This window comes from Candoia aspera, chromosome 5 (genome assembly GCF_035149785.1).
Source record: "Candoia aspera isolate rCanAsp1 chromosome 5, rCanAsp1.hap2, whole genome shotgun sequence".
NCBI classification, from domain to species: domain Eukaryota; kingdom Metazoa; phylum Chordata; class Lepidosauria; order Squamata; family Boidae; genus Candoia; species Candoia aspera.
In genome coordinates, this window is record NC_086157.1 from 63,409,009 (window position 1) to 63,434,647 (window position 25,639).

The window sequence follows — 25,639 nt, forward strand, 5'->3', positions numbered from 1 at the left end:
TTGTGTGAGGGAAAGAGCAAAATACCTTTCATTTTTGCTTTCAGAGGCATTAGTGAATCTCCTGTTGACTCTCGTGAAACTGTGCCCTGCAATTTGTGAGAGCAATCATTTTGCCGTGCTGCTTGGAGCATATGGTGCGACACTCAGCATTTCAGGTAAGCAAATTTTCTCTTGAAAGTGATGTTTATTAACAAAAATTCTTAATGTAGAAGAGGAGGGGGTATCAAATGTGCCACATTTGACTTAAGCCATTTAACTGTAGCTCTTGAATCATCAAGAAAATAAGAAATTAATTTAAAGAGAATTTGTCTCTTTAAGGGCTTGAATGAATCTTTCAATTTTTTGTTGTGCGTTTTTAGAACTAGGACTGAGCAAAAATATGAGAAAAGAAGGGCACAGTGATCAAGGCATAGCACTAGTGGTGTCTGGATAGGGGCTTGTTGTATTATGGGGTGGGCTGAGCCTGGAGGATATTGAATTACCTTGTAACAGTTGTAGAGGGAATTCAGGTGGGTTCACAACTATATTAAAGTCACTTTCTCTATTCCAGCTTCCACAGAAAAATGTTAGCATTCAAGGTGGTGATAGGATGTAAAAGCTCTGTTAAAACTGAGAATAAGACTCCTGTGTCAAAGAGGCTAGTTTTCACTTAAGCCAGGTTCAAACAGACACTTGAATGTACAGAGTGCCTGAAATGGAGAGAATGGGATGCACACCCACCTCTTTCCAACCTCCCTGCTTTTATTTGGGAACTCTGCATTTCTGTTTGTATGATTGCAAGTAAGAATTTCATGTGATCTATGACCTGAATAAAGTTGGGTCCTGGATCCTGTTGACAGTTGTGTTTTTTCTCTGCTCTGAGTTCTCCATGCTTTCAGGCCAATGTCTGATATGGCAATGCTGAAACGATGCAGAACTTATGTGATGATGTTTCAAGGCTTAGGAATGTTGCTTTCCTCTAGGTATATGTCATCTTCATATTCTCTTTCATTTATGTTTTTTAGATCAGAAGATACTGTTTCTACTTAAATTGTATGAAAATAATGGTCTAAGCCTTCTTAACTTCAGGTTTGTTTATATACATCTTGGTCAGTGTAACAGGTGAAAAATGTGCACGTCTTGTCAGCTTTGTTTCACTATGGTTTTGCGTAACAAGAAGTTGTTGAATAAAGCGTATATTCTGGGTTCACAAAATAGATTAAGATATAAACTATAATTTACAAAGTACAAAGCCTGGGTTTACACAGCACAGTAAGTCTAAATCAAGCAAGCAACATGATATACAACCTAAAACCACAGGCCACATGACGCCCTCAAGAAACCTTGTGACTCTGGGAAGCCTTCAAAACATTGTTATCAAACAGTAATTTTTAGTATGACAAAAAGGAAAATAATTCAGTATGTAACTGGAGACTAATCTTAATTGCATTTAATTTTAATTTATGCTATAAGTTTACTAAATGAAATGGTTTAGCTTTTGCCTGGCCCCACCTTTTAGTTTTTGGAATGAAGCCTTCCCCAGACCATTCAAAGGTCAAAAAATATTTACACAGTCTTGGAATACTGTGATACCAGAATGGAGTCCCTATGTCTATGGTCTTTCCCTAAATCATGTGCTGCTGTCATAACTGCCTGGGGCCACCAACTGAAAGCGCAATAAGTAGTATGAATCATCTGACTGCTACCATCTTCCTGCATCTGGAAGAAGCTACAGTGCATAATGGGACCTCCCTTACCTACCAGGTGTGTTCAAGGACAGATACGTTAACATAACAGGTTGTTTTAACTGCTAGGAAAATAGCAGTTTGCTTTCTCTTGGCTTGGAAGGCATTCAAATACTGGTACTTGGCTATGGGTTTCAGAATAAACTTGGTGAACAGGTACATTCAGAGACTGGTCTCTCTTCTGATGCTTCTCCCATTTACTTTAATGACCAAGAAACACTGTTAGGAAATCTTCCCTCAAAGGGATAGAGTTCTAGGACAGATGCTTGTTATCTCTCCTAGTCACAAGGTAGTCAAGAATATAACGGTAGCACTTAAATATTTGAATTGTTCTGCAAACTTCAGGACAAGCAATAGTAGTGATAGCTAGAAATAATGTTAGAACATGTCCCCTGTCTTGGACATATTTTTCTGAGTCATTAAAGAAGCACATCTTGAAGGCAACAATTTGGGTTCTGGACAGGCTGTTGTAAAGCTTCTGTTTGAATGATAAAAACACTGGCTATGAAAAGCCATCTGCTGACAGTGATTTTGTTGATATGCTGTGCAGGAATCAAGACTTTGTAAAGATAATTCACTGTGATCATCTCTTTGGAACTGTGAACAGTGAAGTAAATGTCATTTCATACTGGTTTAATTTTGTTTGAAATGACTTCAGAAGGGAAAGGAAACATGTTCTGGCTTTGCATTCTTATAAGTGAAGGCTTTGCATTCTTATAAGAAGTGAAGGCAAAAGCTAACCTTGTTTTACTGTTAATAAGTCAAATTAATTTCTTTAATTGCTGTCTTCCCTTCAAGTACAAATCAAAAAATACATGTTTTTCTCCTGATACGATTCTAGAATATTGGTTTGGGGTCCAGCTGCTGTGGAGCATCATAAGACATGCAAAAGTTTGGGGAAGTCATTGTGGCAGCAACCAAGCATGCAAGAAATTATGTGCCTTCTGGATCGAGAAATAATGATGAGGACCATACTCCACTTCCCCCAGCATAGGCGTCTTCTCTCCCCTGAGGTGCCTTGGCCTAACTGCAGATTTCTGTCCTTTTTATATGTAATTTAACTTGATACTCGGGGATTAACCACCAGATCCCTGTTCAGAGTCTGTTATTTTGTTTTGAGCTGACTATTGAGGAAACAGTTAAAACATATTTTTGTAAAAATAAAATCAGTCAAGCCAACATGTAGCAGTAACTTCTAAGTTTACAGTATTTTTTCCAGGGCTTGTGTGATAGGTTCTGGGGAAAAACAACCAAGGGAACTAAAATCCAAGAAGCAAATCAAAATTCAGGCAAACATTTTTTTATGTTTTACATTTTAGGAAGAGCATATATTCCAGAGCAAAGGGAAAAGTGAAGTGGCTTTTGAAGATCTCTATGATCCTTGTTTTCTTCTTCAGCTGTTCAGTGAATTGCTGAGACCAGGTATATGAAGTGGTTGTCTTGCATTGTCTGGAAGCATTCAGTATGAACCTTTGGACCAGCCTTTCCCAGTCTGGGCCAGCAACTGACTGACTGGCCATTCTAGGAGTTGCAATGTCAGCATTTTGGGAGAGCTGGGGAAGATACTATAAACACAGACGCCACAAAAAGTGTTTCAGTTCTAAACTCATGAAGTCCTAAGACAGGGGATCTTTCACAAGATCTTAGGGGCTTCTACCAGAGAACCCGCTGACTCAAACAACCCTCTTCTTGGGCAGCATGAATTTGATTTTGGAATTTGATTTGGAATTTTTCTGAAGTGCCTGTTTCAGGTTTATTCCCTTAGGGGATTTATGTTTCTTTTTCTGAATTAAAAAAAAAATTCAGGTTTGAGAAAATTTTCCAGCTGTCCCTTCATATTTTTCTGAAACTACATTACATTGTGGCATCTGGTTTTTACTCATCCAGCAGCAGTAACATCTTCTAAAACAGCTGATTAATTAGAAATCTGATTGCTTTGAAAAAAAGAGCAAATAGCTTTAATGAGCAGAGATAAAATATAGCTTTAAGCAAAATGGCACTGTTGTGTTTTCAATAGCAGCCATTTTTCCAAGGTTCTGTAAATAAGCTCTGTGTCCAACATAAAGTTATGTTAGCAACTGATCCCAGTTTGCAAGGTCAGGTCTTTTTGTAAATGTTTCTTTGTATGTCCTAGACCTATTTTCAGATTAATCTTCAGAAAGTTAATGTAGACCTTGCCCATAAAAAACAAGGTTTTATCCTTGATAAAACATTTCTTTTTATAAAATGGAACTGAATGGGGGATTAACTAGAACAGTTTTTCCTTCTGGCTCTGTCCTCAAAATTGCAGTGTTTTCATTAGACTCAGTGCTCCACAAATGTATGTGAACTGATGGAATAAAAATACAAATCCTTCCCTGAAAACAGTGCTATTTTCCACAGAATACATACAGAAGTGTGGTAAAAGGTAACTAATCTCTTCTTACTAGCCATGAATATGCATCCTGATAGAGGTGAGCAGAGTGAAAGGGAGGAAAAGTGGTATTTGTGCCAGAATGTAGAATCCACTAGAAAGGGTGCAGTAGGGAGAACATTAGCTGACATAAATGCAGTTCAGTGGGTTTCAACTTTATACAGGAGACGGCAACTAAGAAGACCTTTTTTTTTTTCCTAATCAGGTACTCATTAATTCTGCCAATGATTGCTGTGATTTTAATATGTACATCCATATTTTATTTTCTTAAGTTGTCTTTTGAAAGAGCTGCTTCTCATTAAAAATGCATATTTCTTTTCTCTCTGATATCTAGAATGTGTTGTGGCATGTCATAAGTTTGTTGAAGTCAATGCATTGGGCCTGACAGTAGCTGCCCTTAGCAGCTATGACAGTAACATCCGTGCAGCTGCCTACCATGTCCTGAGTTCCTTTCGCTCTCATCTGGAAGCAGCTCGGTTTCGAGAACAGAAGCAGGTAAGGATGAGTTAACCTTTGTACCACTTAACAGAAGAACAAACTTGCTAGATTAAAATGAAATCCAGTCTATTCCAGTAATGTACAGTATATGGAATCTGTAGAATACTTGGCCATTATATTGTTAAATTAAATGCATTCTGGAATCAAGCCTCAGGGTGCTTATTTTTCTCTGTCAAATATGTAAATGTTTTCAGGGCATTATCTGTCTTCCTGAAAATCAAGGTTCTGTATGAATCAACAGATAAGTGAATCCAAGTATGGATTAATATCTTTCATGCAATTTTAAAATAAGGTTTATACTAGTAATTTCTATTTTATTATGCCTCCACATTTATCTTGTAATATTCAGATGCTTTGGTTTCAGTTGAGTGCGTTAGTCAGAGATTATGATAAATACCTATTTCTTTGCAGTGGTTCTAGAGGAAAAAAAAATTGTTCTATGAAAAATAGTCTTGTGAGTGTAATTAAAAGTTCCTAAGTGGAATTTTTAAATATCTGTTTTACAATTGTTTCTCTTTTTCTCTTTCTTGTAGTTGCTATATCTTATGGATGTTGTGCAAAATGGAATTAAACAACCAAACCTCAGATTTACTTTCCCTTTAACACTCTATATATCTAGAGTTGCCCAGCAAATTCTGAAGCCAGGTACTATAGAACTTTGGGGAGTTCCTGTCTATGATTTTCCCATTCCATAAAACAATGGAAATATTTGAAATCACAACAAAGAATGTGGGGCAAATGGTCATTTTCCATTTGAGATATCCACGTGATAATGGCTCCATGACAGAAAGGATAGGAATAGAGGAAGAAATACAGGGAAGTGTAATTCTATCTTAAGTAATATTAACATATATGTGCATCAAATTGAATTAAGAAAATGAAGATGACAGTTGATACCTGTGATTTGTATTACAAGTTTCAGATTTTTTTTATGCATGAAGAGATTCTTTGTTTTTAAGATGAGAACATAAAATAAACCAAATTATGTAATGTGCTTTTATAATTAATATGAAAACATGCAGTCTTATTTTTCATGCTATAATATTCAATTATGTGGTGGTGTTTTTACAGAGGAACACATGTACACAAAGCTGAACAGGTTCCTTCTATCCCATCAGTATTTGGATTTGAGGAAAGTGCCAGGATTTTTTCAGCTTTTCTACAGTTTTGATTCAGAGGTAAAGATACAGATATGGAGATTTCGTGTCCAGCATAGCCACTCGGCTACTTTTCTGCTGCTGTATTGCCATTTCAAACATGTTCTCCAGAAAGTCGTATTCTAAAAAACCTATGCAATGTATACATTTTTATTTCAGATAAAAAAAATGTGTAACACTGATTTATATCCCCATGCAATCAAAGGTAAACTTTTTGATGCAAAATAGGTTTGATTTTGTAATATGTTAAGTACAGAATTATTATAAAAATCTTTGAATGGGCTTTATGGATTGCTAATATTTATTGAGTTGAATCTGCTGATTCAAAGAAAGAGGTAAAATTGGATGAAGTTTGAGTACCTGAACTGTGAGTAAAAAAATATGCTAGCATATCTGGGATTTAGGTTATATGGTTCAATTTGCAGCTTAAGGGTTTTTATTTTTTTGAAGCACACTTGTTACCTGGACTCATATTATTCTCTGTATATGGAAAAGAACTGTGATGTAATTTTGCTTGGTTCCTTGATGGTGCTTTATGTGTTTTCTCTGTTTTCTAGCACAAAATGGAGCGTAAATGGGTTCTAAAAATTATTGGAGAAGGTCTCAGGGATAAAAACTGCTATGAGCTGTATGATTATCAAAGAATTTTCCATGTCATTCTGTCCTTCTTCCATAGCCCATTGTGTGATGAAGCCACACAGGTAAAATCCTAAAAATAAAAGCTTTTCATTCACAGCAGGAGTTGTATTTACACTTTTATCCCAAGATAATCTGATTTTTGTCAGTATGAACTGGAACCTTGTCTATACATTCTGTAATGAATGTAACATTTGAAGCAAAAAAAATCTAGAGGCTTCCCAAATGTTGTTGCAGCCAGTTGTGTCTCCTTGGATTTTTCAGCCCAGCAGAGATGTTCAGTTCTACTGCAGAAGGTTGCAGTTTCTATGAAATACTGTGGAAGATGGTAGAGAGAGGCCAGCAGGAGAAATAAGCAAGTTTGAAGTGTTACCTCCTTTCCACTCCTGTTCACAGGAGTGCCCTTTGGAGCAAGAAGCTGCCATAAGCAGAAGTATATAATTGAATGCAGCCTTCAGATTAGTTTGGGTGAAAATATAGAGAATGCATACTGGTGTTTATTGTCCCTTGCATTTTTTTTGTTCTTTGATGCTGCAAACTGTATATACAAGTATGTCATAGAATCTACATGGACATACAAGTACCCCAGGAAACAGAAAGACCTCCAGAAAGCGTAGTCTGACACGCATATACCAATATGTGTGGGTACACACACACACACTCTTCAGCCTGTTTTGGTCTACTTGAGCATTCATTATCCCGGACTCTTGCATATCATTATCCAATATACTGGCCCTATACTGGCTTCTCTCTTAGTTTGTGCTTGCTCCCACAAGTGAAGCTCAACCTGGAAAATTTAAAGAACTCTGTGACAACTGCAGCACCATCTCTTTATTCTCCTTCTCCCAGTGGAGTGTGATAGTACATGAACATGAATCATTAGTGTTTCCCCAAACTCATAAATAAGACTGATTTCTGATTTCTAGCCACTGTTATTAAGTCATTAGATGCTACCCTGGTGTGTATCAGGGTGCTAGAAAACTCCTTTTTACCATCTTCTTTTACTAATGGTATTGTTTTGCTTTGCTTTGCCTTTCAGTATCAGATTCTGGAAATACTTCAAAATGCCGCATACATCACTAAAGCTGCTTATGAACTGATAAGGGATCATAGCCTTTTAACCTGGCTGTTGCCTGTTTTTGAGAAAAGGTACACAGAAAACTCTTCAGGCCTCTGTGCTAAGCAGGGATGTGGGTGTTTTTGTTCGTTTGTTTTGTTTGCACATTTAAAGTAATACAACCATAAGAGATTAAGATTAGATTATTCGTTTATAAAGAACAGAGTATGCAATAAAACAGTCTAAATGCTTTACAATTTATTTATACATTAGTTCAGGGGACGTTCCATTTGATGTATTCATGTTTTCTTCTGACCCATATTCAGATTTTTTGATATAACGGAATAATAAATCAGAAAAATGTCTTGGTAAGGTTTATTAAAAGCTTAAGTACTTCCAGAGCTAAATACAAACTCAGTTCAAAATATGCTGCCTCTTTTAAAAACTAAACTATGAACAGGATCAGACCATCACTTAACAAAGCAATAGTCCTATTCAAAGTTTTGTTTGCTAACAGATTCTGAAGAATTTAATATTGTATAATTGAAATTGCTATAAAAGTAACTACGGTAACTATTGTATTAACCTGGATGTTATTATGCTTGTGAGTAATTTTTTAACCCAAACCATAAGAGCTCATATTGATAAATGAAAGAAAATTGGATTCAAATGTTGCCTTCCCATTTCCAACTACTTCGTCAGTTCCTAAAAAAATACAATTTTTTATGAACTACCTCATGACATTCCATAAATGTAGTAATAAAATTAGATGTTTTCCCCAAAGACTTCTGCAAAATAATGGCTTTTTATTTTTAGGTTTCTAGAAAACAAATTGTTAATACCTATAATCTCCTTAGTCCATGCTCTCTGGATAACTAATTTAGGGAATAAGCAAACTTCACTCAGCTCATCTAGCAAGGCGGAGTTAAAGGAGAACCAGAAATTCCTTCCCATCCAGCTTATTAATGAATTTCTCCACATTCTGCTCACACTTCTTAAGCACATCCGGTAACTATTATCTGTTTTTAAGGTATTGTATAGTTGTACTACTTTGGCATATACTTTTCCTTTACAAAAGGAATTACTTTTTCATTATGAATATGTGTCATCATCATCATCTACCCCAGTCTAGGCAGTCCAATAATATTTTCTGCTGAAGGCAGGCCTGTCTTCGGTAATTCATGCTTTGTATCCTTCGTGGAATTTTAATCTCACTTTCCTAAAATGTTGTTTTCTGGGTGGAGACTATTGATTTGGGAGGCTTTTCTGAAGGGTTTTTCATGTTAGGTTTGGATCCTGTTAACAGAACTGAATATTTAGGTATCAACTACTGCAGTTCTTTCAAGCCTTTGTTCTAAGTGGGTTTTTGACAGCTCCTGACCCCTAGAAACCTTTTTATCTCAACGAGATGTCACATCTGATTTTAGTTCTTAATGAACAATAAAACAAATTTATCTTTTTTTTCCTAGGAATGTTTACACATTCCTAGGAAAAGCTTTGGAAGTTAAGATTATAAGCTTTAGAGAATGATGCTCATCTGTTTGCTGGATGGATGGCCTTTACTAGAAAATCTGCAGTTATTTTAATTAATTTGATTTGATTTATTTAATGTAGGCACCACCGGACTCTAAACTGATTCTGGGTAGAGTACAATAAAACTAAACAAACTAGAAACTACAGTATAATAAAAGTATAAAAGAAAAGGAATAAGACGAAGAATAAAGAACAAGGCCTGATGGCAAGTCCAGCTAACAACATCAAACAAATCCTAGAGGGGCCCCAAACACCCTAACCCAAGGCCTAGGGGAACAAAAGGTCTTTAAGGCTTTCTGGAGTGCCTTTAGGGAAGGAGCCACATGAATATTAGAGGAACCTCATTCCAGAAGGATGGTGTCACTACAGTAAAGGCATACTTCCCGGGTCCTGAAAGATAACACTGTTGAATTGAGGGGACCTAGAGCACACTCAGGAGGAGAAAGGCGGGTCCTATGCCAGGTACAGCTTTGTAGGACTTAGAATTGCCCCATAACCAGCACCTTGAATCATAGCCAGAAGCATACTGATAACCAGTGCAGCTTGTAAAGCAGGGATATTCCATGGGCATATGGAGACATGCCCATCACTGCTCATGCTGCTGCATTCTGAACCAGTTGAAGCTTCCAAGTGGTTTTCAAGGGCAGCCCCATGTAGAACACATTGCAATAGTTGAGCCACGAGTTGACTAGGACATGAGTGACTGAAGGGCCTCCTGATCCAGGAAAAGATGCAACTGGTGCACCAGATGGAGTTGTGCAAAGGCCTTCCTGGCCACAGCTGCCACCTGCTTATCGAGCAGGACCCCCAGACTGCACACCACCCTTGAATGGGAAAGTGCAACCCCATCCAAGGTTAAAGATTGAATATTCTCAGATCCAGGTGGCCCTAAAAACCCACAGCTGCTCGGTCCTGGTAGGATTGAGTTAGAGTTGGTTCCCCCACATCCAGGAAGCAACAGATTCAGAAGCCATGAAACTGGATAACTCATTGATTCCAAGTAGCATATTAATATTAATCTTCTAGGAGATTAATAAATAGATAGAATGTCTGTTTATTTATTTATTTATTTATTAAATTTATATCACTGCCCATCTCCCCCAATAGGTGGTGCCGTATCCATTTATGCCGTATCTCTAATGTTTTTCTGTATAAATTATCCATCAGTTTCTTGTTTTGCCTTGTTCAGAAATGAGATTAACCAGTTGCTGCCTAACAAAAGTCAACAGTGAGTTTAGTCATTATTGTGACTAATGTGAGATCATATAAATAACTTGTCCTAACTTTGTCTTCTGTCTTCTGCTAAATAGGATCAACTTGGATCCTGTTGAGCTTATTCAGTTTTTCAGTGTGTTAAATTCTGTATTGGAATACCGTATTCTGGTTATTGAAGCCTTCAGGGAAATGGGCAGATTCATTGTAAATGAACATATTCTTTCAAACAATGATGTTTTGCTACTTTTGTACAAATGGAGCATAATCAGCAAAGATATGGAGCTTCAGGATGACTTGCACATTGTTGCACAACAGTACCAAATCAAAGAATTGCTTAGTAAGTTCTACCATTACTGTTAAACAACTTTCTTTTTGTTGATTTTTAATTCTATTAAGTTGAATATTTCAGAGAGTTACCATGTTATATGAATGTCTAGATTCAGCAAATGTTATAAAAACAACCACTTATTCTGAGATCAAAATAGATTCCTGCATTTGTAATAACTCTCCTAAATCAATATATTGTTTTCCAGACAAGGTACTATAGAATATTGAACTCAGTAGGTATATGTCTGAAAAACATCTCCTTGATTAATGATGGCAAATTAGCTTCATGTTCAGCCTCACCAAAAATCAGTGTCAAAGACTTTTTATATAACATGAAGGCAGTGGAAATAGGGACATCATCAGTGCTTATCTTTGGTTTGTCAAAGATTAATCCAGGAAATGAAATCCCTCTGTAGTCACATTCCCTTATGAGGGAGGAATGACTGGGGAAGAACTGTAAAGGAGTTAAAATACTTTGAGAATATGTATGGATCCAGTGTATAAAATAACTCCATATTGGGTAAATCAAGAACACACATTTGATTATATTTAGCTGAACTGTTTCCACTATGTTAAAAGACAGAATATAATACTTGATATAATATTTGGTACAAATATTTTTGCTGCGCTGAGTAGAAAAATGTGTGCTGTCCCAGAGATCTCAAGTTAGATATTAACATTTGTTTTTTAGTAATTGAAATGTGATAGTTAACTTGCTAGGATTTGTTTAATATTTAATCTGCTACTTTTTGAGGTGATTAGCACACCCACTAGGAAGTTAATGTGCGTGTCAACATCCATCTATTCTTTGCCTTAGTACTGTTTAATTACTCATTTTATTGATTACCCTTGTTTCATTATTTATAAAAGTGTTGTTTGCTTTTATCTGCTGCAGAAAACAAAGACAGAAACAAACGATTACCTTCTCAAGCTGCAATCCGACTTGCTCAGAGAAAGAGTGAAATTGAAATAGAGGAAGCTGCAATCTCTGTATGGAAAGAAGTTTATTTAAATGAATGCAGAACTCTTCTGAGATCTATTTTTATCCACTGGGAACCCTTATTACTGGAAATATCAGCAAAATCTCCAACAGAGCAGAAAGGATATAGTAATTCAGATCTTACATGCAAGATTGTTTATTTAGTATTTAGATGGCTCGTGACATCCCTCACTGATGGCAACTTGAACATTCAAAATGCACTCCTGACTTTCTGGTGGTTTAAAAAATGTGGTTTTGGAAACAACATTGTATTGGATTATGTTCTTAAAGATGGAACACTGAAAAGTGCTATTTTTAAGCTTTATAGTAGCATCTGTAATGCCTCTGAACCAAAAATTGTGAAACTGAGTGACCTCTCTGTGCTTAATGGAATGATGCTCCATCTACTAGAATTTCAGGGCCTGACAAAAAATAATTTTCATCAGACTGTGAAAAGATTCTGCCTCACTGAAGTGACAGAAGTGAACAAAGGTAATTGTTCTTTTACAAAAAATACTCTGGCCTTTCCCAACATGGTGCCTTTGACATATGTTAAACTTCAAATCTGTTAACTTATAGCTATGATTAGAAGTCATCAAATTGGAAAAGGGTGTTCTGCTCCATGAAACCTTGGAATTTGCTATATAGTATAATACAAATTAACATTTTCCGAAGATGGGTTATAGTCAAGGGTTAGTTTCTAAAATGCAAATAACAGTTTAGGACATTGGGTTTTAGTGATGTAAAATATCTTTAATATCCTTAAAAATACAAAGTAATGTTTAAGTTTGAGCCTTCAAGTATTACATTTTTTTCTGCTATTTTAAGTCAAGGCAATATAACTATTTTAGTATCTCTTCCAATATTATTTGTTTAGGGGTTGAGGTTTTAACTGGGGTTGGTGGGTTCTACTGAAAGATGTTCAGTTGCAGACTTTTTTTTTTGAAAAGTCTCTAATTTTAAAATATGCGGACTAAATTAAGTTTATAAGTCAGGGTTTTTTAAAATATATATATACTTGAGTGCTTGTAACTAGGAATATCCAAACCATTCTCTATGCAAACCATTCTCAGTACAGAACAAAAAGGAGCTGTTTCAATCAGGGCAGAAGTACTCTGCGGGAAGCCTGTGAAAAGCCAAGACATCAGCAGCTGAGGGGAGGGAAGGTGATGGGAAAATTCCTGGGTGTCCTGGTGGCATGTGCCATACTGGGACCTTAGCAGAGGCTGCGAGGGGAGGCACTGGGAAGATTGGGGAGCAGGCCAGTGGGATATGCTGTGTTGGGAATTGCTAAAACGTGAACTGTGGTGGGGGGGGGGGATAGCACATACAAGCCTTGTCTTACCCATCTAAATTTTGCTTTGTATGAAACCTAGAAGAACCAAAGCATTATGGGTTTTGGTCTCCCAAACCATGGCAGAACCTCTGCAGTAGGATGGGTTGCTTTGAGTTTGAAATAAAGCCGTTTTCCCATGTTTCTAACTACTGTTTTCTTTTTTCCTAGCTGCAAGCATTTTCCTTACTTCAATCTATATCGGAGACATTTGGCTAGGAGCAAAGCAACCAGACATGTTTATAACACACATTAAACTAATATGTGGAGCAACAGATACTAAACAAAATGACAAAAGAAGGTTGGAGTTTGAAGACTCGATGGTTTCTCTCTGCAAAGACATATACTCATTTTTAAATCTTCATTCTCCTTTTCAGTCTTAAACATCAAACACGTGTCAAGATTTCTACCTCGAAATTTAAAAGAATAAAAAGAACCATTGCGTAGAAGCCCACAGGAATTGTTTCAAATATAATGTCTATTTTCATATTAGTACAATTATTAAACAAGGTTGGATTTCAAATAAAGCTTTATATTTTTTCAGAATTTGGCAGCTGGTTTTAGATGCTATTTTTATTTATGCTTTGAGGGGCTTGGGCGCTGGAAAAACAATGAACAAAATATTGGCTTGAAGTTGTTAATTCATGGAATAATGTTTACTGTTGTGTAAAATAAAGATATACATTAGAGTTGTGTATGCTTTGAAAATGGTTTAGAAGTGGTGCTTTGGAATATGCAGGAGTACAGGAACACCGCCACTTTAAAGCAACTGCATTTCCTTTCAGGCTTGTTCTTTTAATGAATCTGCTTTAATGAGGTAGTCTATTAAAAAACTGTATCTTTCTATCAGGTTCATCATGTGGAAGCCTGACAAAAGGCATGACAAAGAATCTCTTTCTGAATTATATTTGGAGCATGCACAGCCCTAGTATACATACATCCACACTCCAAATTAAGTTTTTCCTTCTCTGAAGCTACTAAACTGTTCATAGGAATAGTAATGTTTGAAATATTTTTTTTTAATTATGTCACTGCATAATAATTTCATATGTAAATACTGTAATTACTGTTGAGCATTCATTTCATGTTAGAATTCTATCGTGGTTTAGAAAGCTTATAACCTTGCCCATAATGTAGGATAAAACTTCAAAACAATACTGTATACAGAAAAAAATATTTTATTTGCTTCAGTAACTTCACAGCTACACAAACAGAAACTACTCCTTTAATTCAGAGGTACACAATGCACAAGCGTCTCACAGTCCCATACCTGGATCCAGAAAGGGCTGAAAGAAAACAGGACAAGAGTTGTACCAGGATGATACTTTGTGTTAGGTTTATTTTGTCATGTTACCAGGCTAGTCTGCAATATCCATTTACGTTATCCAAAATACTACAAGAAATTGCCAAATTATTTTACAAAAGTACTTACCTATTTTCTGTAAGGGTGTAATGAAGTCTGACTTCATCACATGTTATGAATTAATGTTATTTTTATTATATATTCATTGTTTTTGAGAAAAAAAGGGGGGAGGGGACAAAAAAAATCCATGAAGTGAATCATAGGAATTTACAAGCAACATCAGGTTGGCTAAAACTAAATTTATTAAGGTAAACATTTTCAATATTAGTTTTATATAAATGAGTATCCTACATAGTTTGAAAAACTGCAAGTCATTGTTAAGATCCAAGTAATATATAAATAACAGCAAGAATCAGCACAATATAAATCATAAAGTAACAAAGAATTATAGTAATTTCTGTCCAAGCAGATCACTGAAAGTTGGAGTATTAACACTTTATGCTAAGAGAAACTAAAATTTTGGATGCGGTGCAAACCCCATATATAGAATTATAATCCTTAAATGGTTTCCAAATTGATTTAAATTCTGCGCCAGATTTATTTTTGAAATACAAAAGTTATTTTGGACATCCAGATGTACTCCTATAGCTTAATTAGCCATTCTTCTGAGAAGGAATTCTGTTGTTTCCAATCAGAAGTGTAAAGTGTGCTTGTAGCTGTTAACATGTACAAAGCTAGACCAGTGTACTTCGTGGGGATATAAGCTTTAATAATATTTAATTAAATTAGTTGGAATGGAAATTAAGCTTTTATAAATTATTTCTATTAGAAATTATTTTTTCAATATTGTTGAGCTTTGTGACATTGCTACCAAATATGGAAAAATGATCCAACCTGATTATTACCTTTCCAATAATTTTTAGAAAATGAACTATACCTGTCATTGGAAAATTTTGCCCAGCAGTTAACACAAGGGCTAACTGAATAGTCAAGTCTGTTGTATATATTGCATTGCAGAAACAGAACAATTTTTTTTTGATTTTTTAAATAATGCTTCTAATACATGATATACTCTGTGCAAACAAAGGGTTGTGCAACTTTAATGTTGGTATGTGTGTGTGTGTGTATGTGTATGTGTATGTATGTATGTATGTATGTATGTATGTATGTATATATATATATATATATATATATATATATATGATACAGATATATATATAATTTTTTTGATGTGCATTAAATCTTTGTATTTTACAAAGTGAGTAATTTATAATATAGAGCCACTGTATTTTGTGCCACTGAATCTCAGACGTGACTAATTTTTAATTAAATATTGTTCAATCACTACATCTTATTTGCAATTAGGAACAAAAGTCAATCTGTAAATTTGGACGTTTTTAACAACAATGTAAATAGTGTAAAAAATACAAATAATGAAATACGTCTAGCAATGCTTCAGTAGAGCATCTGATTCTGGCTTTGTGCAGTTTCCTGAGTGATTCTGAAGCATGACTTTGAGCTAATCTGTAATTTGTATATATAATGTGCACAAGGTTTTGTCTCATCCATGTATAAAATATTTGATAACTTTTTTTAGGAATTAAAGTATGGATTACATATTTATTTTCCAGTAAATCAACACTTTTGTATTAGATATTGCAGTGATTGTTATATAGCAAAAAAGCCAAAGTCATTTTTTAAAAAGGAATGATTACATGTTTTTTATAAAGGTATTCCTCCTAGCACATTGTAATGTAGTGGGCTTCATATTTCACTTGTGAGGAAATTTTAAACTGAATTGTTTATATTGTGACATGGTAACCTATTATTTGAACAAAGCCCTTCAATTTCTTCTCCTTGGTTATCTACAGATGTTCGTACAGTGTCGTTATTTACAAGATTTTGATGAATAGTTTCTGAATAATTCCAAGGAAACATCTTCTTTGATCCTCCAGTCCTGGGAACAAGTAAAATTGCTAAATTAAGTTTGACTATCTTTAAAGTATTATCAGGTAATATAGGAGATCAGTAATAACTGATAACTAACCCAAAAGTTATTGTAATAAATTTATTGGCTCAAATTGCACTGAACCTTATGACTGTGTGGATTTGAACCAGCATGTTTTCAATGCTAAAACAGGTTTTAATCACAATGTGTCTCTCTACAATACTGAGTATCAGTAATGTTTGTTCGGTCAATGACCAGCAATACAGTATTTGTCTGTATGGAACTGTTGTTCATTTTCCGAGATAGGTTGTCAGATCAATATATTCTGCAAGCTGATAGAGCACCTAGTATGTATAAGACATATAAATTCCAAATAGACGTGCAGACATTCTTCCCCCCAAAAACTGATGTAAAAACCCGTTTGTAGAAGTTTTGTAAAACATTGGTGTAATCTTTAAAGTAAAAAAGCACTTAATGCCTATTATCATAAATAAAATAAATACAGAAGCTGGAACCAAGATTAAAAAATACACCCTGTCCTCAATGGAACTTACTAGTTTTAACTAAAATAAATTGAAATGAATAAATTTGGATCTAACCTGCCAAATTTGCAGGGGGTGAGGGGGTGTTCCCCAAACTGTTTTGGTTATTGGCCATATTTCAATTATTCAAAGATAATAAATGCAATATGTAAATAAATAAACCTAAGCCATTTATACATTTATTGATATCTTTAAATACTCCAAGCATTAAAAGGAGTTTACAGTCCTTAGGGTGTTGAAAAAGGTACTTAGAGAAAAACTAATTTACCAATCATTAGGAACTCTCCTGACTGTTTAGTCAATTGTTCCATACTTTAAATCCAGTGGTTTATTAAATCAGATATAAGTGTTAAGGCCACACAGTGTTTTCAGTATGTACCACTCTTCTAGAGCTATACAAACTTAGCCATTTTTCCATCTGTAGAATAAAAAAACACTTCACTCACTTCATGGATGTTGTACCAGATCGAGACACATAGAACAAAATAAAGAAGAGGAATGCCACAAAAGAAACAAGCCCAATCCAAAAGGCTATGATGATTGAATCTGTTGAAAAATAAATTAGAACTCTTCAAATGAAATAAAAATAAAATACTGCTTAATCAGCATATTTAAATACATTTAATACATGTAGCCTTTATTCTGTTTAATTATTCAGTAAGATTAGTTGTCTTTAGTGCAGTATTTAAAATGTATGCAACATTTCCGCTGTGAATGGAAACAGCTATCATCCTGAGTCTGGCTCAAAGTAGGCTTATTGAGATCTATAGGAATAAGGGTAGTTGTAGCAAAAGTTAAATGTTGATTTCAGTAGGTCTGCTTTAAACATAACTAAGGTTGTAGTCGATGCCCAGTTACTTTTAGAGGGACATACTTTTCTAGATCCAATTCCATTAAAATTAATTACATTTTTATTTAAAAAAATAAAACTTGCTTAGGATCCAGTTCCTGTATTCCAACTGTAGCGCTGGCCATCAAAAACCTAAATGCTGCCTCCATGAAGGCAGGGAAGGAGATTAAACTTGCATCCACCTATTGCATTTAAGGTTTCCCTGATCTAGATTTATTCTGTCCTAATATTTGTATCTTTATTAAGGGAGAATAAAATATTTATTTCTGCATAGTGGAGAGAACAGCAGTACTTACATCTGTTGGCTTTCAGCTTACTTGCATCAACCGGAGGTGGATCTAAGTAATCCAGGTAATATTCATAAGGCACAGTATAATTCGTTGCATTAGCCATTTCAGTAATGCAGCCAAAGTAGCTTAGGACTCTAATAGACCCAGGACTCTAATAGACCCAGCACACTGTAATTGTGCAAATAAATTTTCATTTGACAGATCCTTAGATATGTTCAGATAGCAGAAATGAAGGTCAGCCTGAAGAATTCTGCTATGACAAAGCTGCCAAGTGCTAAAATGACTGTGATCGTCCCTTGTTTTCTGTACTAGCCATGGTTCACTCTCATTTATTGTTTGTAATCTAATGCCAACAATAAAAACATACCTTGCATCCAAGATTGTTAAAACAACTATTACAATTCATTTTAAGTGTCAGATGCTGCTTGTCAAGCGCATGCCTCCCAAGAAGTTTCTGAAATAAAATTATTTGACAAGAAAGCACAAGAACTGCATAATGGATTTATTATTACAAACTTCCATTTTGGGGTAGGGTTAGGGTGATTTATCTGTCTGCATCCCAAGAAGTATAAACATATGAGAGTGCAGTGTTTGCTGGCCCAGCAGGGTCCCTATAACTCTATCTCAAATCGAGGGTCCACCTAAAAGTCACATCAGATTGTAAGAAGTCACGCAGGGGAACAAACACAGCAACCAATGCACACAGCAACTGAGTACTCCACAGAATCTATTGTTAATAGATAACAATATATAACAAATTATACTTAAGAGGCATCTCCTACTAGAAACTAAATCTTAAAGCTATTATATTCATAAGGCACAGAGGTGTGTTAATTAAAATCTTTGTTCTAAGATGGAGTACAGAATTATAAAGAGAAAATATTTCCTGTATATATTTCTAAACAGTGATTCGCAAAACCTTATATAATAATATATATTTCAGGCTTTACCACAAGCCCCTCCTGCTTTTTATACATTTACGCTGCCTTTTTAAAAAATATATAGTATCGTACAGCCTAAATGCAAGCCACGATTCAGAAGTAAACGTAGCTAGATTCCCTATTTCCTGCTCCTCAGATGAAACACGCTCGCGCACGCGCACAACTCCTCCCTCCCCTCCCCAGCCCCGTGACTGCTTCTGCCTCCTCTCCTTGGGGAAGAAAAAGAGAAACACTCTTGTTGGTGTGCTAGAGAGGTGCCGTCCATTTTTCCGGCATTGAGGCAAGAGAGGAGGAGTTCGGCGCGGGTGGCTTGGGGAAAAAAAATGGCGGCACTCCCAGTTGACGAGAGTTCTCTGTCGGTGGTAGCATCCCCCGACAGTCCAGGGCCTGGTAACCAGGAAGGGCCGGGTGCAGAGGACCTTCCCATGGTGTTCCTGTGCGCCGGATGTAAACGGCCTGTAGGAGACACGCTCAGCTGGGAGACTAACGACGAGGACACCAACTGCATCCTGCTCAAGAGTCAGTGGAAAAAACGCGCGCGGCTACCTAGCAACATTGCGCGCCCTTGCTCGAAATTCTTTTCCCGCGCGTGCGCGAGCGCTCCGCTCCTCGACGCTCGCACAGCCTGCTTGTGGTCAAGGCGCTGGCGAAAGACTCCCCACGTTCGCGTCTTTTTTTTTCTGGGGTTGAGCTGCTGTCTTAACGAGTAACCTGGTGCTGGTCATTGTCTGCGGCGGCCCCTTTGCTTCTGGGCTAAACTCTTCTCCCTTTCTCAGGTTTGACTAAGAGATTTTACAGAAAACATTATTTAGGGTTCTTTTTTATTAGAACCTGATAATGTTCGTCAATTGTTGAACTTGAGTTGGGGAATCCCAAAACTAAGATAAATTGCAGGCTGACGCTGCTGCTGCTGAATTTGTGAAGTGATCTTCTGCAACAGATTTAATCTTCCACAAAGCTGGTTTATCTGTTGCTTAGGCTGCATTTGCTCTTTTTTTTCCACCCAACTTTAGTTTTCTATGTTACATGTTCAATTGAATGGTGCTTTTTATTCCCCCGGAATGGAATATAAATGTTTTAATTGTTAAAACAAACCTTTGCTACCTTTCTTGGCCAGAAAACTATCATACAGTCTTGACAGTGCTTTCTGTGTTCTTTGGTTTGTTAAAGTGGCCTGCCTTCTTATGAGAACATTTTGTTTCTGGTGCTTTGATTTGTATCTTTCAAATTTCAGGTGTTACACTCAATGTCTCAGTAGACAAAGAACAAAAACTTTCAAGCCAGGCAGGTGAATACGGCTGGTAAGTTGTGATGAATGAAAGATCAACTCCAGATCACAAAATAGTACATACACTTTTCATATTTTGAACACTTTATCAGGCAAGATGTAAAATCAAAAGGCAAGAGGAAAGAAAAGTGGATAATCAGACCCTGAAATCAGCATTTAAATGCGTGAGGATAAAATCTGTAAAGACGATACTTCTTTCTCCTATGATTCTCAGTACTATTTCCTTCATTTGTGCAGAAAATTCTAGATTAGAACATACACATGTGATTAAAAATAAGTTCAATGTTTTGCTTTACAGCATGCTTGAAACCTTGTTTTGCTCTGGCTGCAACATGAACCTTGGAAACATTTATAGATGTACCCCAAGACATCTTGACTATAAACGAGATTTGTTTTGCTTAAACGTAGACTCCCTAGAAAGGTAAGAGGACCTACAGCAGAGATTGTTAATCACATTTTCCTTATAATCTCTAAGTAGGTTACTTCGAAGATTTAACTTCCTCAATTACAGACTTTTTTTGTTTCAAGGGCGATGTTTCAAGTTTAATGGGATACTATTTATTATTTCTTCCTTTAAATTTATGAAGCATTCTTTACGCTACTGGTTTTTATGTGGAAGAAGAAAACTACATGAGAAGTGTCCCTCGTTTTTGTTTGATTTCAAGCAGCAGTTAAGAGATTCTATTAATTTCTCTTTCCCCTCTCAAATAGTATATATCTCTATGAAAAAATAAGTTTATTGAAATAGACATAAGTTCCAGAGATGAGAGTTATTATGCTTCATATATTTTTATTAATACTTCAAAATTTTTGACACTGTGTATATATTGTTCAGTTCTAATTTTAGACTTGGTGCTTGCAGAATTCTAATCACCATGATTTTTTCTTCTAATATTGAACTTTTTGGTCCTAAATCTTGTCAGTGTGGGAACAAAATAGAGCCATCTGCAAATGAGAAAATGATTTCTACCTGCTTGGGTTAAAATGAGTCTAGTAGCACCTTTTGCAACTAACTAATGTCATTAAAATGCAGCTCACAAAATCTTATGCCTTTTAATAAAATTGTAATACATTTTAATAAAATTTGTTAGTTGGAAAAGATGTTACTACACTCCTCCTGATTTTTTGCCACCATAGATTAACACAGCTGTCCTCCTGCATTATCTACATAGCTGGGTGGGAATCATTCCTCTATATTTACAGAATTTACTTGGCCAACAAAAATAAAATATTCTTAGTGACCTACAGGAAAAACAGAATATTACATAGGTTGGTCTTGTGGCCGTTTTTAAAATGAGATTGAGTTGATTATTTATTATGTTTTGAATTCATAAGTAGAATCATTAGTATTAGTATTAATTAATAGCACTACAGAAGTTTAAAAATGAGGTTTGTTCTCTTCTCCTCTTTCTTCTACAATACTTCTGTTTTAAGCTGACCTGAGCCTTGAAGGGGAGCACTCATGGGATTGGGAATTCATTTGATATTGGTTCTCTCATTTGCAATGTATGCAGGATATATTAACATGCCCACTTTGTGTAATTAACCTTGTGTTTATGCAGGATATATCAACATGCCCACTCTGTAATTAGCCTTGTGTTTTCTGGTTGTAATTCCATAGGTCAGTTATGCACATACTTAGTCAGTACTTAGTAAAATATTGGGAGGGAGTTAACTGGTTTATAAGCAGCATGTGCATTATTGCCATTGATTGACTTTATTGCAATAAGTACTACAGACATGACTGTTCCCATAAATGATTATGGTACTTATTGTGCTACTTATAACTATACAAATGTCTAAGTTATACCCTAGGGTCATCAGAACAGAAAGCTGACATCGATGAGGAACCCCTCACGCTTGAAAGTCGAGCTAGTTTAGAAGAATCATTAGGAAGGGTAAGATAATTATTCTTTATTCATATTTTGCCTTTCATAGTTATTATTTATTTAGATTTATTAGGATTAATTCCTTCTTAAAATCTTTCATTCATACAGAAGTAAAATCATTTAGTCAGTAGCAGCTAAGAAAAAATTTGGGTAGAAAAGACATATTTCTTTGTTCTTTCCTGTGTATTTTTGAATGAGAATATAATTGTTTCTCTGAGGAAACATATTTTAGCACTAGTTTTATCTGTTCATGCAGTTGCTTAAGCTCTTTGCATAATCCTGGTTTAAGACCAATGTATCATGCAATTCCAAATAGAACATCCCTATTGTATTAGTTATAAGATATGGGAGTGAAAGGTAGTATCCACTCTGACTATCCTCTAATTGTACTGATGAAGTAGGAGAAAAGTGGTGTATTAAATTGATTTTTTTAAAATTTATTTAACAGGCAGAAACAATACTGAAAGCATTGGAACAACGATTATCTGTAGTGGAATCAAGTTTTGCATCTCTTCACAATATTAGCTGAAAAAATTGGATTATTGCTAACAATAATATTTCTGCATAATTTTTGTATTATTTACTCTTGTAAAATTGTTGGGATTCCATCAAGAGTCTTGTTGCAAATTACAAAACTCTATTCAGTCTTCTGGTTAAGAATACAGACACCTGAGGGAAAAAAAAACATCTCTGGAGTTGAAGAAATTTCTAGGAAATCTTGTAAATACATCTGGGTCTTTTTACAATATTTTTAATCTCTGACATTCTAAATAACTGAAATTCCATACTTTCGTCCTTTCTGTTGCTTTGTATACCACATACTGTTTCTGACTTGGCTTGGCAGCATAGGTTGGAATGTACGTAATCTACTTTTGTGGAGAAGATGATGACTTTGGATACCTAATGGATTCAGGGCATTACAGTTGAATCTTCTATGTGTTGTAGCAGCCATTTAATTCTCTGCTAGTTAGAGATACCAATACAGTGTGTGTAATATACTGGCTGAGGCCACATCTATACATATTTCTTAGCTTGTGTTGTTCAAATGATTTTTTTTACTGTACTTTGAAATACCCAAGAATAAGTAACTGTCTAGAAAATTCAAACTAATATGGCAGATATTTTAGAAAATAAAGTAGCAAAAGTTATATAATTTAAAGGTTTGTCATTGTATTTAGGAAGAATTGTTCTCTAATACCAAGAATGTTGTTTAAAAATCAAAATACTTGAATACAGTGATGTAAATGTTTCAGTACAAATAAGAATTTATAATTGAATTGGAACTTAAAATTCAGTAAAGTTTCATTGAAAGTCTTTGTGCTTATTCATTACTTTATTTTGTAGAATAGAAGCTACATGTAGTTTGCCACATTGAAATGCCTTTTATGTTCCAAATAAATCTAGGTGGAATTAGTCATCAGAGATCTCTCATTATGTTGCAGCACATTTTGTTCATCTAAATAGAACACATCATGCTGGTTTGTCCTTATTTTTTCTTCTTTAAAAATGGAAAAAGCAACTACTATTCATCAAGCTATAATTTGACACATAAGGTGTATGTGTGTGTATGTGTATTATATATGGACATTCAAATACTGGTTATTTCTATTTGTTTAGATAGAATGGGTTATGTTGAATAAAAACAGAAAATCTGTCTATTGACGTGAGTTTTACACTGCTTTACTGCTTCAGTACAAAGACTAAGTGGCCAACCATTCCCAATTCCAGTAATTAGGTTTAAAACCATAGAGTATCATACAATAATAAACAATCCATTTAACACTTCCAGAACAGGTAAATTCACACAAATTCTATAGAAAAAACAGGATTTAACTGTTCTTCAAAATATCAACAGGAATAAAGCTGTCCTTCACTCTTCAAGCATTTTCTTTCCCACAGTGCTGATCTGGATCAGTACTCAAAAATGCCTTGTGCTGGTGTTGTTCATAATTTAAAAATACGAAATTTATAATTGGGCTAACATTCCTGATATTAGTTGTTAGGTGGAGCCTAAATAGTGTCTCTATGAACAATATAAGGGGGTATCTTATAAATTACCTTTTATGAAGGCAGCAAAGGCTTGGTATCTTATAAACCTGTTACTGGCAGGGGTTTGGGATTTTTGGCATGCTTCCCATTCTTACTGTTCTCCCTGTTAAATTAGAAATGCAGTCTTATGGCTCCATGGGAATAAGCCTCATTGCACTGGGTAAGTCTTAATCAGTAGTATGCCCTGGATTGTTCTATAAACCTAATGATTGGAATACATCAATTCAGTTTAAAAAATGATACAGAAAGGGACGTAAGTGCATTTTAAAATACGTTAATATAAATTCCAAGATGTGTGGGCAGAGGTAATCAAGGATAACCTTGACAACATGCATGAAAACTTACTAATTTTAATTGTGGTTTTTGTGGATTAATAGCATAGACTTTGGAGGGTGGGTGGGTTTTTTACCCTTTTGCACTAGAGATTAACGGTAAATCTATGCCAAGTGTTAGGATGTACTTTGCTTGTACTGTCTCTGCTGAAAGCTTTTTAAAATTTACAAAGGAGTGATGATACCCCATAGGGAGAATATTTTTCTGTTTTTTTCCCTAATGTGCAATAATAACAGTCCTGTTAGTTTTGAAAGGTTATAAAAGAGTTTGCTACTTGTTCCCACCATAAACAAATCATTGTGAAAGGTTTCTTAGGAAGACACTGGGGTGCATTCAGATGTCCAGCACAGATAAATAGAGGACAAAACAACTGCAGCAGCTATTCTGATAGAATTGGATTAACACTTTATTATGAAGTCCGTTCTGCTCTCTGCTTTTCTCAATATCCAAGCTGGATGGCATGTTCAGGCTTTGGCCTCTTTTTGTTTAGAGGAATAATTGTTAATTAAACTAAGCTACTAGTTTTTGCATAAAATTATAAAATTCATAATTGGCAGGTCAGTGGGAAAGCCATCAATTAGGTACATGCTTATAAATACCCTGTTCCAAGCTTAGTGTCCTGGATAAAACATTTTTATACCCAGGAAGTGTTGCTCAACATAGCTTCTCAGCTATCCTGAGATTTTTCCACTTGAAAGGCACCCATTTTATCTTAATAGCCAAGGCCATCTCCCAGCTACTCTATGGTATCCAAGTCTGCTTTAAAAACATTGACATCCTTGAAGCTATGCAATCTAAGGTCCCTAGTGCTACTTTTGCAGTCTCAAAATGCATTAAAAATGCTGCACTTTGCTTAGATATGGATTCTCCTGTCTGACCTTTGGATATATCCTTCCAAGATGTCAAATTCTGCATTTCTATATGTACAGTACTACCTTGGGTCTATCTGTGTACCCCTTAGATCTGGAAAATTGTATTAAGAGGAGAAAGATCAGCTTTGGACCATAGTTGGTCTAGTCATCATCTGTCTGAAAAATACTCTACTCACCCCCAGGCTCCCTGTTCACAACTTTTGTTGACTTTAAATGAGCCTTTGACTTAATCCCAAGGGAAAGACTGTGGGACAGATTAAGGCAATCCATCATTGACGAAAGTTTGCTCTTAACTATACAATCTCTCTAACACCTCTCTGAGAGTTAGATGTTCCCTCCAAGGCTATCTCTCTGAAGCTGTACCATCACATAGAGGGGTAAGGCAAGGCTGTATACTAGCCCCTTTACTTTTCAATTTCTACATTAATTCAATAATACAGGCACTCGTGGTCCCTGCTCATC

The 25,639-nt window shown here is 35.5% G+C and overlaps 3 protein-coding genes across 3 annotated transcripts in view; 2 read left to right on the plus strand and 1 right to left on the minus strand.

Annotated features, from left to right (window-relative positions):
- URB1 (URB1 ribosome biogenesis homolog) overlaps positions 1 to 15,203 on the plus strand; it is a 56,791-nt gene extending 41,588 nt beyond the window's left edge. The window contains exons 27-39 of the mRNA XM_063305442.1: positions 45 to 155; positions 1,005 to 1,068; positions 2,566 to 2,737; positions 3,044 to 3,146; positions 4,472 to 4,632; positions 5,169 to 5,280; positions 5,707 to 5,813; positions 6,350 to 6,493; positions 7,468 to 7,577; positions 8,302 to 8,493; positions 10,329 to 10,570; positions 11,456 to 12,031; positions 13,044 to 15,203. Coding sequence (XP_063161512.1) covers positions 45 to 155; positions 1,005 to 1,068; positions 2,566 to 2,737; positions 3,044 to 3,146; positions 4,472 to 4,632; positions 5,169 to 5,280; positions 5,707 to 5,813; positions 6,350 to 6,493; positions 7,468 to 7,577; positions 8,302 to 8,493; positions 10,329 to 10,570; positions 11,456 to 12,031; positions 13,044 to 13,255 — 2,306 coding nt within the window. The 3' untranslated portion in view covers positions 13,256 to 15,203. The remainder of the gene's footprint in view (positions 1 to 44; positions 156 to 1,004; positions 1,069 to 2,565; positions 2,738 to 3,043; positions 3,147 to 4,471; positions 4,633 to 5,168; positions 5,281 to 5,706; positions 5,814 to 6,349; positions 6,494 to 7,467; positions 7,578 to 8,301; positions 8,494 to 10,328; positions 10,571 to 11,455; positions 12,032 to 13,043) is intronic.
- Positions 15,204 to 15,390: 187 nt separating this feature from the next.
- MRAP (melanocortin 2 receptor accessory protein) lies at positions 15,391 to 18,878 on the minus strand. The gene is made up of 3 exons (XM_063305435.1): positions 17,812 to 18,878; positions 17,112 to 17,211; positions 15,391 to 16,132 (listed from the first exon to the last, which is right to left on the minus strand). The coding sequence occupies exons 1-3, from the start codon at positions 17,906 to 17,908 to the stop codon at positions 15,964 to 15,966; spliced, it is 366 nt and encodes a 121-aa protein (XP_063161505.1). The 5' UTR covers positions 17,909 to 18,878; the 3' UTR covers positions 15,391 to 15,963.
- A 108-nt stretch (positions 18,879 to 18,986) lies between these two features.
- MIS18A (MIS18 kinetochore protein A) lies at positions 18,987 to 23,585 on the plus strand. Its single transcript, XM_063305434.1, has 5 exons — positions 18,987 to 19,265; positions 19,981 to 20,047; positions 20,333 to 20,455; positions 21,839 to 21,932; positions 22,372 to 23,585. Exons 1-5 carry the CDS (start codon positions 19,070 to 19,072, stop codon positions 22,450 to 22,452), a joined length of 561 nt encoding a protein of 186 aa, XP_063161504.1. The 5' UTR covers positions 18,987 to 19,069; the 3' UTR covers positions 22,453 to 23,585.
- The last annotated feature ends 2,054 nt before the right edge of the window (positions 23,586 to 25,639 follow it).

Coding starts and splice junctions, on each gene's coding strand:
- MRAP (XM_063305435.1), bottom strand. CDS start 17,908: ATGGCTAATGCAACGAATTATACTGTGCCTTATGAATATTACCTGGAT. Junction 17,212..17,811: donor TAAGCTGAAAGCCAACAGAT/GTAAGTACTGCT, acceptor ATTTTTCAACAG/ATTCAATCATCATAGCCTTT. Junction 16,133..17,111: donor TCTGGTACAACATCCATGAA/GTGAGTGAAGTG, acceptor ACTTGTTCCCAG/GACTGGAGGATCAAAGAAGA.
- MIS18A (XM_063305434.1), top strand. CDS start 19,070: ATGGCGGCACTCCCAGTTGACGAGAGTTCTCTGTCGGTGGTAGCATCC. Junction 19,266..19,980: donor CAACTGCATCCTGCTCAAGA/GTCAGTGGAAAA, acceptor TTCAAATTTCAG/GTGTTACACTCAATGTCTCA. Junction 21,933..22,371: donor TAGAAGAATCATTAGGAAGG/GTAAGATAATTA, acceptor TTTATTTAACAG/GCAGAAACAATACTGAAAGC.